At 56.3% G+C, this 16,374-nt stretch overlaps 1 protein-coding gene across 1 annotated transcript in view; it reads left to right on the top strand.

The window, feature by feature from the left end:
- The window catches only part of CROCC (ciliary rootlet coiled-coil, rootletin), a 34,927-nt gene that overhangs the window by 12,614 nt on the left and 5,939 nt on the right, over positions 1-16,374 (top strand). Inside the window, exons 11-29 of the mRNA XM_016216138.2 lie at positions 28-111; positions 519-752; positions 1,388-1,587; positions 2,924-3,106; positions 3,890-4,034; positions 4,483-4,629; positions 5,053-5,283; positions 5,915-6,108; positions 6,383-6,510; positions 7,598-7,767; positions 9,243-9,422; positions 10,085-10,219; positions 10,497-10,640; positions 11,026-11,264; positions 11,755-11,914; positions 13,610-13,777; positions 14,941-15,313; positions 15,737-15,906; positions 16,011-16,131. Of these exons, the coding sequence (XP_016071624.2) occupies positions 28-111; positions 519-752; positions 1,388-1,587; positions 2,924-3,106; positions 3,890-4,034; positions 4,483-4,629; positions 5,053-5,283; positions 5,915-6,108; positions 6,383-6,510; positions 7,598-7,767; positions 9,243-9,422; positions 10,085-10,219; positions 10,497-10,640; positions 11,026-11,264; positions 11,755-11,914; positions 13,610-13,777; positions 14,941-15,313; positions 15,737-15,906; positions 16,011-16,131 (3,406 nt within the window). The remainder of the gene's footprint in view (positions 1-27; positions 112-518; positions 753-1,387; positions 1,588-2,923; positions 3,107-3,889; positions 4,035-4,482; positions 4,630-5,052; positions 5,284-5,914; positions 6,109-6,382; positions 6,511-7,597; positions 7,768-9,242; positions 9,423-10,084; positions 10,220-10,496; positions 10,641-11,025; positions 11,265-11,754; positions 11,915-13,609; positions 13,778-14,940; positions 15,314-15,736; positions 15,907-16,010; positions 16,132-16,374) is intronic.

Here is a 16,374-nt window from a genome sequence, read left to right as displayed (position 1 = left end):
TTCCTTTTCTCTTCAACACCACTCCAGGAATCCCTGCAGCTCCAGGAGCAGGCGGGCCTGGAGGCAGAGGAGGGAGAGGGGCTGCAACAGACCTTGAGGGACCTGGCACAGGTGTGATGTGGGAGCAATCTGGGAGAGGCCAGAGGGGTGGGAGCCCTGCGCAAGCCAAGGCCAGGCAGTCCAGGGCCACCACGTCCTTTGGTGTCCTCTGGTGGCCTTCAGCAGAACTGCAAGTGGTTGGGGAACCTGGGGAACCTGCCAGCAAGAGGTTCAGGCCCATCTGAGAGAATGGCTAAATGATGTCTTCACAATACATGGGAGGCCTTACCTGGCGGGCTGAGGGCTGAGCTAGTGGGAGTGGAATCAGGAAGACTTGTTGGAAGGGAGCGTAGGATGTGCTGCAGATTTGGGAATGAAGCTGGACACACGTCCGCTGCGGCCCCTCTGCCCCACCTGGGCTTCTTTGCCCGGCTAACCTCGCTGCTGCCCTCCTCCTGCCTCCTTACCACACCCCTCAGGCCGTTCTGTCGGACATGGAGAGTGGTGTCCAGCTAAGTGGCTCTGAGCACACCGCTGATGCATCGGATGGCAGTCTGCGGGGGCTCTCGGCCCCTCGAACCCCATCCCCACCGCGGCGCTCCTCGCCAGGCCGTGGCCGCTCCCCGCGCCGAGGCCCGTCCCCAGCCTGCTCCGACTCCTCCATGCTTGCCCTTATCCACTCTGCTCTGCACAAGCGCCAGCTACAGGTCCAGGTAAGAAGGGGCCTGAGCATCCAGGGGGGTTTGGGCAGCCTGGGGTAGGGCCTGAGCATCCCAGGGGTGGAGTCAGAGGCCTGAGAAAGGGTAATGGAGTCTGGATCCCTGGAGGTGGCTGAGAGCTCAGGGAGAGAATCTGAACCCAGAGTGGGAGGGGCTTGAGCAGCTGTGGGAGGAGCCTGGTACATAAAAAAGGAGATGCGGTTTCCTAACAGGACTGACTGAGCTAGGACCCTGGGAAAAAGCCTGGGAGGAGGAGTCTGCTAGGATGAGAGGAGCCTGGGAACTAGGAACTGAGAGGATCTTGGGGGTAGTCAGAACCGTGATGCAAAGGGGAGGAGCCCTGGGGTATTCAGAACCGGGGAGAGGGAATGTGCTTGTGTTTTGTCTGGCATCCTGGGGGCTTAGGTTGGGTTTGCTGGGGACCTCAGGGAGATGGGGGCTCAGAGCCCTGGTGGAGGGCTCAAAGAGGTGGTGAGGGCACAGTGAAAGGGAGTGGAAACCTAGCCTGGGGGTTTGGCCCCACTCTTCTGCCTCAGGCCTAGGCCTCAGAGTAGGAACCAGCAGAGAGCAGCAGGGGGCTCTGAGGGCTTCATAGGGCTCCCCCAGACTCAGTGGTTCCCATGCTACAGGACATGCGTGGGCGCTACGAGGCCAGCCAGGATCTCCTGAGTACACTGCGGAAGCAGCTTAGTGACAGCGAGGGTGAGCGCCGTGCCCTGGAGGAACAGCTGCAGCGTCTGCGGGACAAGACTGATGAGGCCACCCAGGCCCAGGAGGATGCCCAGCGCGAGGCCCAGCGTCTACGGAGTGCCATCGACCTCCTGAGCAGGTGCCTGGGAGGTCAGAGTGGAGGTCCCAGAGAGTAAATCAGTGTTTGGGCCCAACGCCAGCCCAAGCCTGTAAGCGTGTGGATTTGCACCAATATGGTCATAACTAGCCACGTGTGTGTGTTTTCTGGCAGTGAGGTCATAAATGTCTCCTGTACACTTACTGTGTGCCAGGCTCATTGCCAAGCATTTTACATGTATCATCTCCAATTAGTCTTCCTGCGAAACATGCAGTTCAGGACCCTTACTGTGCTGAGGTTGAGAGGCTTGTTGAAGCTCATACAGTGATGTGGCCGGGGATAGGAATTGGAACTGATAGCAAAACCAGTGCTTCTCATCCCTTAGAAGGAGAAGAACTTTTAAAAAATATATGTTTTTATTGATTTCATAGAGAAGAAGGGAATGGGGGAGAGAAAGAGAAACACTGATAAAAAACTTTAATCGGTTGCCTCCTGCACACCCCCTAACGGGGACCAAGCCGGCCACCCTGGGCATGTGCCCCCACTGGGAATCGAACCAGCGACCTCCTAGTGCACAGGACGATTCCCCACCACCTGAGCCACAGCAGCCAGGCAGAGAAGGGCTTTTTATATTGTTGCATTCACGTGAATACCTCATTTTGTATTCTGTTTTTACTTGATATCACGTTGTATGTTTTTCCCACCTGCCAGCCTTCATATCTAGTATGCTTAAGGGTTGCTACTTCAAGCGACCAGGTGGGACAGTGAAGGATCTGACAGCCGTCAGCCCTAAGGCTGAGCTGGAAACCCCAGCTGGCTCAGAAGGAGTCACCCCTTCCATTGCTTGTGACTGCTGGGGAAATGGCAGCGCTCTGCAAATTGTCAGAGCTCCCATTTGCTGCCGCCCTGCTCTCCTGCCCTGGCTACCGTGTGCTGGCCTGTGCAGCAGGAAGCTGTGAGATCTGGACAGACCCAGCTCCACTGGGCCTCCCAGAATTGAGGGATGGGGTGAGGGGCCGTAAAGGCATTTACTGGTCATATGGACTAGCAGGCTGGCAGAAAAATTGCCCACGTGTCCCAGGAGCCTAACCTCTTCAACCTGGTGGCATACTAGGAGATAATGCCACTGCTACTGTCCACTCCCCTGGGCCCCAAGTGGGCAGTTTGGGGGAAAAGGAAAGTAGGGTTCCCTCTGCTAGGAAGAGTTAGCTTCAGGGAGATGTAGATGAAATGACTTGGCCATGGGCATGGTCAGGGAAGGCTTCCTGGAGGCAGGTACCTTAGAAGACGGAGGATGTGGCTCACATCTAGCATGGCCATCTTCCCCGTTGGGAGCAGCCCCAGCATCCCCTTTAGCTCCCTCCCCCCGGTCCTGCAGGGAGAAGGACAGCCTGGCCCACAGCCTGCAGGCAGCCCAGCAGCAGACTGAGGAGCTGCAGCAAGAGCGGGAGAAACTACAGGTGACGCAGGAGGAGCTGCGGCGCCAGCGGGACCATCTGGAGGAGGAGCGGGAAGACACAGTGCAGGACAGTGCACGGACACGCAGGGAGCTCGAGCGTAGGTGAGTAGCTTCTGGCCTCCCTGCCAGGTCCACTTGAATGGGCCTTGGGGTTCCTGACAGTGTCCCTGGGGGCTAGAAAGCACCTGCTGTGTCCTGGGCCTCCTACCATCTTGAGAAGTCTCCTCATGGCTCCTTTCCGATGTAGGGCCTTCTCATCAGTCCTGTTTGGTTAAACGGGCTCAGGGAGGTATAGTCACTTACCTGGGATCTGAGAACTGGCAGAGTAGTGTGGACGGTAGTGCAATATTAAAATGCAGTAGTAATATTAGCATTATTTTTAAAAATTAAAGTTACAGGAATAATATTAATACTAATATTGCCAAGGGCCAGACATCATTTTAAGGAATTAGGTCATCTTATTTAACCCTCATGATAACTCTATGATTGGCTATTATTAAGCCCATTTTATGGATGGTGAAACTGCAGTTTACTTCTCTGACACCTAATCACAATGCTATCCAGTACATTGTGGTAGTAGGTATTATTCTTGTTTCAAAACGCCCTTGGGGAGCTATGTCCGGCATTATTTTAAATACTTCATGTATCCTTAAGTAAGTCGTGTATCCTTATAACAACTTCGTGGGGCGGGTGTTACCCGTTTTGCAGATGTGAAAACTGAGTCCCAGAGTCACAGAGCCTAAAGGCGGTGGCCCTGGCTGTCCTGGTGAGGCTGTGGCCCCCGCGGCCTTGGGCCTGACCCCCAGTCTGCTCTGGTTTGCCTGGCTTTGGGAGACTCAGGGCAGGGAAGTGACACGGGGCAACCCCCTCCCCTCTGTCCCACAGCATTAGACAACTAGAGCAGCTGGAAGTGAAGCGCTCAGGGCTGGCGAAGGAGCTGATGGAAGTGAGGGAGGCGCTGAGCTGTGCCACGCTGCAGCGGGACATGCTGCAGGCTGAGAAGGCCGAGGTGGCCGAGGCGCTGACCAAGGTGTGTCCCTGTTTGCCACACAACCACAAACCTACCTCTCCCCTGGGCCACAGACCTTCTTACTCTGGCCATAGACTGACCCCTATTTCAGGCTGACCTCTGACACTGGTCACAGACAGATCCCTTCCTTCTGGACTCAGGCTAATGTTTGACCCAGGCCACAAATTGACCTCTGATCCCAGACATAGGTGAACTCACTTCTATCAGTGGCCATATCCCCACTTTTCCAGATGCTTTGGGGCAGTGCCTGTAGTTCAGGTCATCCAGTCCCATTTCTGACACAGGCCTGGGGTCTGTGAGAGTTGGGCACAGTCCTTGGTGAGAACCTGCCCCACTCCCTGTAGTCTGGGCCCTGAGCATCTTTTCCCATCTCTCCCCATCTCTCTTCCCTCTCTCACCATCTCTCCCCGCCTGAGCGCCTCTGGCTACCCTGTTCTTGACCCTGCAGGCTGAGGCTGGCCGCATGGACCTCGAGCTCTCAATTACCAAGCTGAAGGCAGAGGAGGCCTCTCTGCGGGACTCTTTGTCCAAGCTGAGCGCCCTCAACGAGAGCCTCGCCCAGGACAAGCTGGGTCTGAACCACCTCGTTGCCCAGGTATGCCGTGTGCCAGCGGGCCCACCTGCCTCGCCCACCTGTGCTCCCCACTCAGAGACCCCACTAGGCATCTCAGGCCCAGCCTTGGCCCACATCCTGCCTCGCTGTACATCTCCCTGCACACCTCTGTCTCTGTACCTATCTGTCTTTCTCCCTGCCTCTTTCTGTCTCTGGCCTTTTGTCTCTGACTCTGTCTGTCTGCCTGTCCTCTATTTCATGGTCTGAGAGAAAAGTTCTGTGGGTCCTTCTCGCTTCTCCCCTCTCCTCAATGTCCATATGCCCAAGGGCACCACCCCTTCCCCTGCTGGGAGCCTCCCCTGTGCCGTGTGATAGGTGGGTGGGTGGCCCTTGGTGGGATCCCCTTCCCCAGGTGGAGGGTGGGGCTCATCTGCTCACTCACCTCTACCCCCACCGGCCTGACAGCTGGAGGAGGAAAGGGCATCCTTGCTGGGCCAGCAGCGGCGGGTGGAACAGGAGGCCACCTTGGCGAGGGAAGAGCAGGAGCGGCTGGAACAGCTGCGGCTGGAGCAGGAGGTGGATCGACAGGGCCTGGAGGGCTCCTTGCGGGTGGCAGAGCAGGCCCGGGACACCCTGGAGCAGCAGGTCCCTACACTGCGCCAGGAGCGCTGCCAGCTGCAAGAGCAGCTGGCCCAGGTGGGTGATACGGAGGATGGGGAGCAGGTGGAGCAGGGGTTCTAGGCTCCCAGCCTCCTGCACCCTGTCTTGGGGTAGCTTGTGGGCTCAGGAGCCTGAATCTGAGTTTTAAGTTTAGCCCTACCTCCGCCAGCTGGGCCCTTGGGCAAGCTAAGAGAATTTTAGAATTGGAATCTGAGACTTGTTGGATCACCATCGCTGGAAGGGACCTCAGGGTTTTAGGACCCAGGGACCTTTATATGGTGTCTTTCCTGAAGGCCCCAGTTCCTGGGAGCAGCCTCTAGGGTATGGGCCATCGGTACAGGAAGCAGGGCTCCATGTTCCCATTCTGAAGCCTGCAAAGCAGCTCTCTTTTGGTCTGTTTTATATATTCAGCTTCTCTGGAAGTTTGGGGGTGCAGAAAGGGTTCTGTTATGACCCAAACTGAGTGAGGACCCTCGTGTGTGTGTATTGCAGGTTCAGAGAAGTCTGTGATTTGTCCAAGTACACACAGCACATCAGGGTGGAGTCTGGGCTTGAACCCAGGTCTCCTGTTGGGCCAGGACTGGGTCAGGTCCAGGGTCGGGGTGCTGCATGATGAGCAGACTGGGGGGTTCTGGGGTGGTGCTCACAGTGCCTGGGTGGGTGCCAGCTCTCCCGGCAGCTTAGCGGGCGCGAGCATGAGTTGGAGCAAGCACGGCGGGAGACACAGCGGCAGGTGGAGGCGCTGGAGCGAGCGACCCGGGAGAAGGAGGCGCTGGCCAAGGAGCGGGCTGGCCTGGCGGTGCAGCTGGCGGCAGCTGAGCGTGAAGGCCGGACCCTGTTGGAGGAAGCCACACGCCTTCGGTAAGGCTTTGGGCTCTGCCCAGCCCACCCTGGGGGGTCTGCCTGGGGCCACTCCGTCACCAGCCACACCCTGAAATTGGCCCACAGATATAGTTACTGAGAAGTCGGACTTGCAAATACGTCCTAGCTGTGGCTCAGGCTTCCCCAGGGAGCATGGGCCTGGCTGGGCAGGTAGGCTGGCACCTGGCCCACAGCTGGCCACGCCCTGGGATCCACAGTTTCCTGGGGCCTGGGAGGCTGCGCCCTAAGGCCTGAGGGATTGTGTGTACTGCAGCTTAGAGAAGGAAGCCCTGGAGAGCAGCCTGTTTGAGGTGCAACGGCAGCTGGCCCAGCTTGAGGCCCGTCGGGAGCAACTGGAAGCTGATGGGCAGGCCCTGCTGCTCGCCAAGGAGACCCTGACTGGTATGGGGGGACCAGAGGGTGGGTGAGGAATACTAGACTCCAGCCCAGACTAACCTGTCAAGTTCTGGGGTCTCACAGAAGTTGGGAGTACTGGCTTTGGGGTCTGCTGACCTGGGCTCCAATCCCACCACTGCCACTTAGATCTGAGCTTTCTTGAGCAAGCCCCTTCCCTCTCTGGGCCATAGGTTCCTCTCTAACAATTAGAGGTGACATTGCCCGCCTTCTAAGGCTGTTGCCAGGATGGGGTGAGGCAAGCATTTGGAGCCTTGGCACAGTGCTAGGCTCAGCCAGTGATGCCTGCTGCCTATTGTCATCAGGGCACTTAGAGAGTTCTGAGTTCTCTGTGGAGCCATTGCTGCTTTTTCGAATGATTCTCTTGGCCCCACAGTCCCAGCCCTGGTTCTCTCCACATGCCGCACCTGGTTTCTTGAACTGTGAAAATTAATTTTCCTGTCCACGTCCACCCGAGCCAGACAGAACCAGGAAGGGAATGCTGAGTCTCTAGTGGGTTTCCTACCCAGGAGGTGGTTTTTAGATTGTCCACAGTGGAGTGTACCCTCCCCATGGTCACCTCCATTAGTGCTGACAGCTAGTAGCCCACCAAGTATGTGTACAGCAGTTAATCATAAAGGAGATGCCTCATGGAAAGCTGTGCAGCTTTGGGAAATTGCCTATCTCCTCTGAGCCTCCATATCATCATCCGTAAATTAGGGATGAGATAAGCTACCTTAACGTGATGAGATTAGATCTTTCAAGTGTTTAGCCAGGTGCCTGACCCATAGTAAGCAATCAGTAATGGGGGTGGCTACCCTCCCCATTTGTGGGAGCCTCATCATCAGTCATTTCATCCCTTTGATGCCATTCCAGGGAGGGAGGCGGGCGGAGGACAGGGCCAGTGAGCTCAGGCAGCAGATGGGAAAACAGGCCCAGAGGGCGAGAAGCTTCTCCAAGGGAACCCAGCCTAGGTACCAGGTGGGCCCTCTCTCTTCTGGGATTTTGCCTACGTGGCTCACCTGGCCTGAGTCTGCTGGCCCACAGGGAGGTTGCAACCCAAGCCTGTCGCCTCCCCACCATCCCTCCTGTGCAGGGGAACTGGCAGGCCTACGGCAGCAGATGACAACGGCCGAGGAGAAGGCGGCTCTGGACAAGGAGCTGATGGCCCAGAAGCTTGTGCAGGCTGAACGGGAGGCCCAGGCCTCTCTGCGAGAGCAGCGGGCAGCCCATGAGGAGGACTTACAGCGACTCCAGCGAGAGAAGGTTCGGGCAGCTGGGTCGAGGGGGGGAGGGGGGGTTGAGCCACTGTCTCCTCTTTGATCTCATGGGAGTCATTCATCTCACTCTGCCTCGATCTCCACCTCTGTGAAATGGAACTTTATCTCTATTCTGGGGGTCCTGAGGGTAGCTGGGAGGAAACACCGGGGATTCCTTATCAAACATGCAGATTTCCAGGCCCCGAATCTGGGTCCAGCCCTGATGATCCTGATTCAGGAAAGCACTTTCATTTGCAAAACTGCTGTTTGCATATGAAGGATCACTCTAGGACCTAAACTAATAGTAAGAAAGGTAAGGGGCCAGTTCACTAGAAGACAGAACAGAGCTGTCTAAGAACACTGGCTCTAGAGTTATATTGCCTGGGTTTGTATCTGATCTAGGCCACATATTGGTTATGTTACCTATGGTCTCTGTGCCTTCATTTCCCCATCTGTAACAGTGGGAATAAGGAAAGTATAAGGTATTATGAGGATGAGGTGAGATCATCTATGTAAAGGGCTTAGTGACTGGCACTTTGTAAATGCTCTATAAATACAGTTGCTATTGTTGTGGTACTAGGAGAGGCCTCAGCACAGACAGGCTCAGGCTGTCGCTGCAGGACTCCAGGGGGCGCTATTCACCCCGTAGCCTTGGACTTGGGTAGATAGTATCACACTTCTCCAGCAGGTGGCAGTGGAGCATTTGAAGTTTCACAGAGGTGCCAGGCACTGCCCTCAGACCCTAGGTGGGGCATTCTTTGCCTGTGGGTTCTACCCACCCAGTCCCCAGGGAGCAAACTCCTGTGCCGTCTTTACTCTCCCTGCTCCGCCTGACTTGGCCTCTTAATGTCACCAGATCTGTACCCTTTCCTGCTACTCACCCTGACCGCAAACTCCATTCCTCACAGCCAACCCAAGTCCCCTAGACCCCTACCCGCAATCCTGGTCCCTCTTTCTCAGTTCCTGAACAGCCCCTAGTCTAAAATTTAGATTTTAGGAGATTCTCTGTTGCCCCAACTTTCCTCAGAGTCAGACCCACCCCTCTCTACAACCCACAAGGCCTGGTAAGGCCTGGTCTGGCCTGGTTGCTGCCGGGGGCTCTGGGCCCATTGCTCACCACATCCCCCTCGCAGTCCAAGTTCCAGTGACCCTTAAATATTATGATTTCCCTGTATTACCTGTTTTCTCCTCCCTCCCAGCCATCTCTGGGGCTGTACTCTGGGCTGAGGTTCTTCCCCCCCCCCCTTTTCTTGGCTGACTGCTGCTCGTCTCTCCTCCAAGAAACAATCTCTGACCCCAAGACCAGGGCTGCTGCCCCTAGGGGCTCGCACAACCCTGGTGTGTCCCTGCCATGGTGCCTATCATCTACTCCACCTTGTAATTTTCTGGTCACCTCTCTAAGGCTCTGGGGTACAGGTGGTCCTTGCTGCCCTGAGGTTGTCCCAGCCTCGTGGGTCACATGTGCTTGGGCCTGGCCCCTAGGAGGCGGCATGGCGGGAGCTGGAGGCAGAACGGGCCCAGCTGCAGAGTCAGCTACAGCGGGAGCGGGAGGAGCTGCTGGCCCGGCTGGAAGCGGAGAAGGAAGAGCTGAGCGAGGAGATCGCTGCCCTGCAGCAGGAACGTGACGAGGGCCTCCTCCTGGCTGAGAGCGAGAAGCAGCAGGTTCGTTCAGCCCTGGTGTGGCCCCCACTGCTTCCTGAGGGGCCTGGGTTCTGGGGCTGGTTCCGCTCAGCCAGCCACCCAGCAGCTAGGAGTCCGTAAGCCATGCCTGGTACACAGTGGGAGCTTGCTGAGTGGCAGCCACAGTCGTGACACCGTGAGCACTGGTTCCAGAAAAGCTGACCCACATTCTCCCTTCTCTCCTCCCACCCCAGGCTGGGCACTGCATCCCCATGGCTGCCTTCTAAGCAGTCCCCACAATGCCCACATTTATCAGCTGCCCCTCCTCAAAAAGAAGTAATTCTGACTTTCCCATAATCTCACGGGGACAGGGCAGACTGTGACTTTCTCTTCTCTTCACTAGCTGTGTCACCCTGGGTGAGTCACTGTATCTCTTTGAGCCTCAGTTTCCTCATCTGTAAAGTAGGAATAATGAAGGGCCCTGCTCCAGAGTTGTTGTGGCAAGTTAGTGAGAGATGAGTTGTGTCCGTGTCCAGAGTTACTGGTACTCTTGAGCCCTTTCCTGGGGCTTCAGGAGGAGTGGGCCTGTACCTCTGCCCTGGATCCACCTGTGTGCACATTTCCCAGGGCAGGGTGGGGGAGAGGCCTGAGCATGCCCCAAGACCAAGTAACCCCCCAGGCCCTTTGCTCCCTGCCTCTGCCAGGCCCTGTCGCTAAAGGAATCTGAGAAGACAGCGCTGTCAGAGAAATTGATGGGAACACAGCACAGCCTCACCGCCATCTCCCTGGAGATGGAGAGACAGAAGAGAGATGCTCAGAGCCGGCAGGAACAGGACCGGGTAGGTGGGCCTCCATCTGAGCCGGGAAACACAGCCCTGCCTAGAGGAGCCCCCTGTCTGAGGGGGAGGCATGGCTCTGCCCTGGGGAACCCCCTAGTCTGAGGGATAGACGAGCTACGTGGACAGCACTCTAGGCATCAAGGGATCACAGAGGGTCTGGTAGGCCAGCAGGAGGGGCGTGTTTGGAGCTGAAGATAGACAGTTCAGGTGACTCAGTTGGGAGCACTGAGGCTGGCGAAGGGGGCACAGTGCCATCTGAGGACCACATCTGTCCTAGAGCACCGTGAACACCCTGATGTCCGAGCTGCGGGACCTGCAGGCCCAGCATGAGGAGACCACCGCGGCCCATGCTCAGGAGGTGACAAGGCTGCAAGAGCAGGCCCGAGACCTAGGCAGGCAGCGGGAATCCTGTGTGCGCGAGGTGAGCCGTCCACCCCACCCCTAAATGCTGCTGGGTGCCTGGTTTGTTGGGGGCCCAGAAAAATGTAAGGCTCATTCCCGCATTCAAGGATAAATGAACTGCCAACTGAGAAAGGAGGCAGCAAGCGTTTATTAAGTACTTGTTACGTACATGTGGGACTTGGGGCACTCAAGGAGGGGCTGGTGGTCCCTGCCCTCTTGGTGTCATCCGTAGGACAATTCTGATTATTACCAAAACACTGCTGACTCCAGCTTTGCCTGAATCATAACTGAGTCTCTGCAGGGTGATGCCTCGTGGCCAGGGATACAGATATGGGCTGGTTTCCACCAAGGCCCAGCTTGAGTGGGGCCCGACCCTGGGCAATGACAACCCGCTGTCCTCACAGGCAGAAGAGCTTCGGACTCAGCTGCGCCTGCTGGAGGATGCCCGTGATGGATTGCGGCGGGAGCTGCTGGAGGCCCAGCGCAAGGTACGAGAGAGCCAGGATGGCCGCGAGGCCCAGCGGCAGGAGGCGGGCGAGCTGCGGCGCAGCCTGAGCGAGGGTGCCAAGGAGCGCGAGGCGCTGCGTCGGTCCAACGAGGAGCTGCGGGCGGCCGTGAAGAAGGCCGAGAGCGAGCGGATCAGGTGGGGTGACAGGAGGGACCAGCCCGGAGTCCTTCACCGAGCCCTGTCTTTGCACTGAATTTTGTCCCTGGAAGCTAGCTTCACCCCCAAGGTTCAGGGGAAATGACACAGATGGGGAAGTCTCTGTCCTTGAACCAAGCCTGGTACTTGGATTGGTTTAGGTGATGTTCCTACCTGACGGACAGGGAAAGGTGGCAGCGGGCAGAGTTGGGTCCAGACTCTGACCCCACCTGTTGGCATCTCCCTGGAGACTAGTGCATGCCCCACACCCCAGTCACTGGTTCACGTCTCCCAGCTGAGGGCCTGGGCCCGGCCTTGGAGGGGTCAGCTCAGGACGGGGCCACATGGACAAACAGCACTTGGGGCGCCTTCAGGCCAAGAGCCAGTTGCACCCATTCCAGGAATTACAGGGACTTTTGTGTAGAGCCACACACTCTACTCTTCCTAAGACCTGGGGCTGCCTCTGACCTCTGCCCCCTGCCCCTTTCAGCCTGAAGCTTGCCAATGAGGACAAAGAGCAGAAGCTGGCACTCCTTGAAGAGGCTCGGGTGGCCAAGGGCAAGGAGGCCGGGGACCTGCGGGCTGGGCTACAGGAGGTGGAGCGCTCACGGCTGGAGGCTCGGAGGGAGCTGCAGGAGCTCCGGCGGCAGGTACCCTCCACAGCTCTGCGCCCTCCCTGGGCACTTGCTCTATGCCCCTGGGCCAGTAGCACCCCCTTTCTGCAGCAGAGGGCCCTACATATATAAAACCAGGGCCTTGAACTATAACAAGGCTTCTTAACTAACCTTGGTATTAAGGGATGGGCTTTGAGAATCCTCGAACCCCTGAAACTGCAAAAGTGTGTGTATGTGTGTGTGCGTGCGTGCATGCATGTGTGTTTACATTTGTGTACAAACTCATTCACATCTCTCCAAGGAGAGGGTATGGAGCTCTTGTCCAGTTCTCAGAGAAATCTGTGAACAAGAGGTGCAGGTCCTGTGAACTAGATTGGGAGCTGGCAAACTTTTTTTTGTAAAGAGCTCAGTAGTAAATATTTTCAGTGTCATATGGTCTCTGTTGCAGCTACTTCGCTCTGTGGTCACACTGAGAACGCTGTCCTAGACACTACATAAATGCTTGGGAGTGTGTCCCGTTAAAACTTTGTGTGGACACTGAAATTTGAATTTTATATAATTTTCATGTGTCAAAATACTGTTGTTGTTGTTTTTCTTTCAACCACTTAAAAGTGGACTGCCCAACTATTTAAAAATGTAGAACCCATCCTTAGCTCAAGGCCTTTCAGAAGCAGGCAGCCAGTGGAATTTGGCCTGTACTTTGCTAACCTGTGAACTAGATGATCTTTAAACTCATCAGCAAGAGCAAGCATTTAATAAGTGCCTTCTATATACTGGGCACTGCCCTGGGCACTGTGGGCTCAGGCTTTCATACTCTGGAAGACTCTCAAAACAGGAAACAGACCCATTTGGTCCCTAGGCTCTACCTTCCTCAAAGATACACAGCTTGAATACAAATCCTTCCCACCTCCCACCACAGCCCCCTCTACCCAGGCCCTTCCTGTTGGGCTGAAGTCCTGGAAACCACAGGAGTCCCTGAAGTGTGTGTACCAGGCTCTTGCTGGGTGCTGTGCATGCCACAGCGTGATCTCACGTCCCCTCACTTTAGCACTGTGGGTAGATAGGCCTTACCCCTACTCCTGTGAGGAAATATGGGCTTAGAACACACCTCAGCATTCTACTTGTCTAAGATAAAACCCCAGTCTGCTGCTTGGGGGCTGTGTGACTTTAAGCAAGTCACTTCACCTCTCTGAGCTTCAGTTTTCTCATCTTTTAAATAGGGATAATGTCAATACCTACCCTATATAGAGTTGTTTAAAGATTAAATGAGTTAATGTGGGTGAAGTGCTTAGAACAGGGCTGGACACATGGTGAGCACTCCATAATAGTTAGGCATTGTACAGGTGAGAGGTGACCCAGGGAGCACGGTTCCTGCCTGCAGAACACCTAGGGGCTCAGCACTCCCTCCCCCACTCCCCATGATAGATAGTTACGATTAGGTGGTAAACTGAGGTCATTGGTGCCCACCCATGTGCCTGGCATGGCTCAAGCTCGGTGGAGGTGTCTGGGGCAAGCTCCCAGTGGGTTTGGGCTGGTATTTGATGTACATGTCCCTGGAGCAGTGGGTCCTAAGTGCCCCCTGTGCCAGGCCTGGACTAGTCAGGGTACAGGGTCAGAGCTGAATAAGATGCTATTGGAACCTTCGAGCACTCACCAACACCCTGGGCTAGATGGGGCTGTGGGTGCTAAGAATGGGTCCTAGGTCCTACCTGTGTCCACTCTCTCCCACAGATGAAGATGCTGGACAGTGAGAACGCCAGGCTGGGCCGGGAGCTGGTGGAGCTGCAGGGCCGCCTGGCACTAGGCGAGCGGGCAGAAAAGGAGGGCCGAAGGGAGGCCCTGGGCCTCCGACAGAAGCTGCTGAAGGGTGAGGCCAGCCTGGAGGCCTTGCGACAGGAGGTAACTAAGTGGGTGGGCAGGCTGCCTGGTGGGGGAGGGTCCTAGGAGGCACTCACGCTGTTCTGTGCTTCTCTTCTCCCTCCCTTCTGGGAGAAGCAGGCAGGGACTCTAATGCTGGACTCATTCTGAGAGACCAGTACCTAGCAACTATTCCTGTCCCCTATTCCTTGAGCATTTCCCCTCGGTATAATAGTAATAATAACAACAACTGCAAGAACTGTGTAGCAGGGTTGGGGGAGCTCTGTAGATATAACCTTGTTTGATTCTCCCAGCAGCCTCATGAAGTAGGTACAGTTAGCCCCATTTTACCAAGAGAACCAGACACTGAGGCTCAGAGAGATAAGGGATCTATCCAGGGTCACACACATGTAGGTCTGTCTAAATCCAAAGTTTCTACTCTGTCTTTTCTGGCTGTTTCACTAATTAAATCTACTGTGTGACCTTGACTGAGTCACTTAACCTCTCTGTGCTTCAGAGCACTCATGGGGTGGGGGGGTGGGGGTATACAGGGCCTCCACACAGATCCTGGCATCCAGGTGGTGCTCAGTAGCAATGAAACTGATGACTGGGAGAAGTTGACTCATTCCCTATACCAGAGAGCTCTGTGTGTGTGAGAGAGACAGAGACAGAGAGCATGAACTCCATCAGTAAATAATTTAGTACATTCCCCCACGGTGTGATTTATTGATAAATTATGTGCACTGAGAGGCAGTGTAGTCTAGTGGTTAAGGGAACAGCCCTTGGAGCCAGAGTGCCTGGATTTGAATCCTAGCTCTCAGCTTACTAGTTGTTTTCCTTGGGTAAGTTACATAACTGCTGTATGCCTCAGTTTCCTCATCTGTAGAATAGAGATGATTCACAGTGGCAGAGTTGATGTCTTTTGGAAAGTACTTAGTGCATGGCATTGATAAGTCCTCTCTATGTAAGTGTTAGCTGTTAGTTTATTACTAATAAACCGTGTGCATTAGAAGGAAGAGATAAATTCTAATAGTTCTATCCCACACCCGTGGATGGACCTCTCCTGCTTGGATGGAGACCACTAAAGGAACAAGAGTGCATGCCACTCCTTGTCAGGTGGGCTCTAGGCTAGGCCTGGGAGATGAGGCGTCAGGTTGGGTGGCAGCCTTGCTGACCCTCACCTCCAGGCCTCACCCCTGTCCCAGCTCCAGGGAGCCCAGCGGAAGCTGCAGGAGCAAGAGGGCGAATTCCGGGCCCGCGAACGAGGCCTGCTAGGCAACCTGGAGGAGGTGCGCAGAACGGAGAAGCAGCAGCTGGACCACGCCCGCAGCCTGGAGCTGAAGCTGGAGGCCATGCGGGCTGAGGTTGCGGAGCTGGGGCTGCGGCTGAGCGCAGCTGAGGGCCGGGCACAAGGCCTGGAGGCTGAGCTTGCCCGCGTGGAGGTACAGCGGCGTGCGGCCGAGGCCCAATTGGGCGGCCTGCGATCAGCCCTGCGCCGGGGTCTGGGTCTAGGCCGCTCACCCAGCCCAGCCCCACGGCTAGCTCTGGGCTCCCCAGCCCGCAGCCCACCCACCGGAGGTGAGCTAAGCAACAGAGCCCTGTGGAAGGGGAGAGTAGGGGTGGGAGCAAGCAAAGAGAAGTAGTGGGGAGAGAAGGGACGGCATGTACAAAGGCCCCAAGGCCCTGGTACTCTAAAGGGGAATATTCTAGAACATGTAGCTGAGGGTGATGGGGAGTGGCCAGCTTGTAAAGGGTGAGAGGCTCATGCTGGGGTGAGCAACAGGGCCTCTAAGTGAAGGCACGGAAGTTGGGCTTAACTGAGGGCTGTGGGGCTGGTGTGGGTGAAGCAGGAGGGTGAGGGGACCCGATGTGTGCTGTGGGAAGCTCATGTGGGCTGCTGGGCAAGGCAGGGATGGGGGAGATGCCTAAGGAGCCTGCAGGCACCATCCTGGCAGGAGAGGCCAGTGACTCCTGCATCTGTGAGCATGTCTCCTCCTTTAGGAAGTGGGGAAGGGCCCGGTAGTCCCAGCCCCTTGGAACGCAGCCCTGGATCTGAGCCACCATCCCCAGGACCTGCTACCTCCCCGACATCTCCAGACCTGGACCCAGAGGCTGTGCGGGCGGCCCTCCGGGATTTCCTGCAGGAGCTTCGGAGTGCCCAGAGAGAACGGGTGAGGCTGGTGTGAGTGGCTGGATAGGGTGGCTGAGGGCCTTGTGAGGGGCTGCAGGTTGTCAGAGCAGGGGTCTTCCCTTTCCCCTGACCTTGGAACTGCAGGATGAGCTTCGGGCCCAGACAAGTGCCCTAAGTCGCCAGCTGGTGGAGATGGAGGCTGAGAGGGACAGTGCAACCTTGCGGGCAAGGCAGCTGCAGAAGGCTATGGCCCAGAGTGAGGAAGGTGAGTCTGACCTTCCAGGTTCTTGCTTTGCTCTTTCATGCTCCTAGCAGCCGAGGTGGGAGGCTGTGGGATTGCTCTGAGCTTCTCCTGCATCCCTGTCCTGGCCACTGTGACCTGAGTTGGGGGCTCTCTCCTCTGAGGGACCCTCCCTAGTCTGCCCCACCTCATATCCAGACTTACAGACCCTTCAGGACTCAGAGACGCAGGTCCCGTGGTGGGTGGAGGGCAGGCCAGGCATTTTAC

Source organism: Miniopterus natalensis, chromosome 9, assembly GCF_054644295.1.
Source record: "Miniopterus natalensis isolate mMinNat1 chromosome 9, mMinNat1.hap1, whole genome shotgun sequence".
Lineage (NCBI taxonomy): Eukaryota > Metazoa > Chordata > Mammalia > Chiroptera > Miniopteridae > Miniopterus > Miniopterus natalensis.
This window is presented reverse-complemented; position numbering and strand designations above follow the sequence as displayed.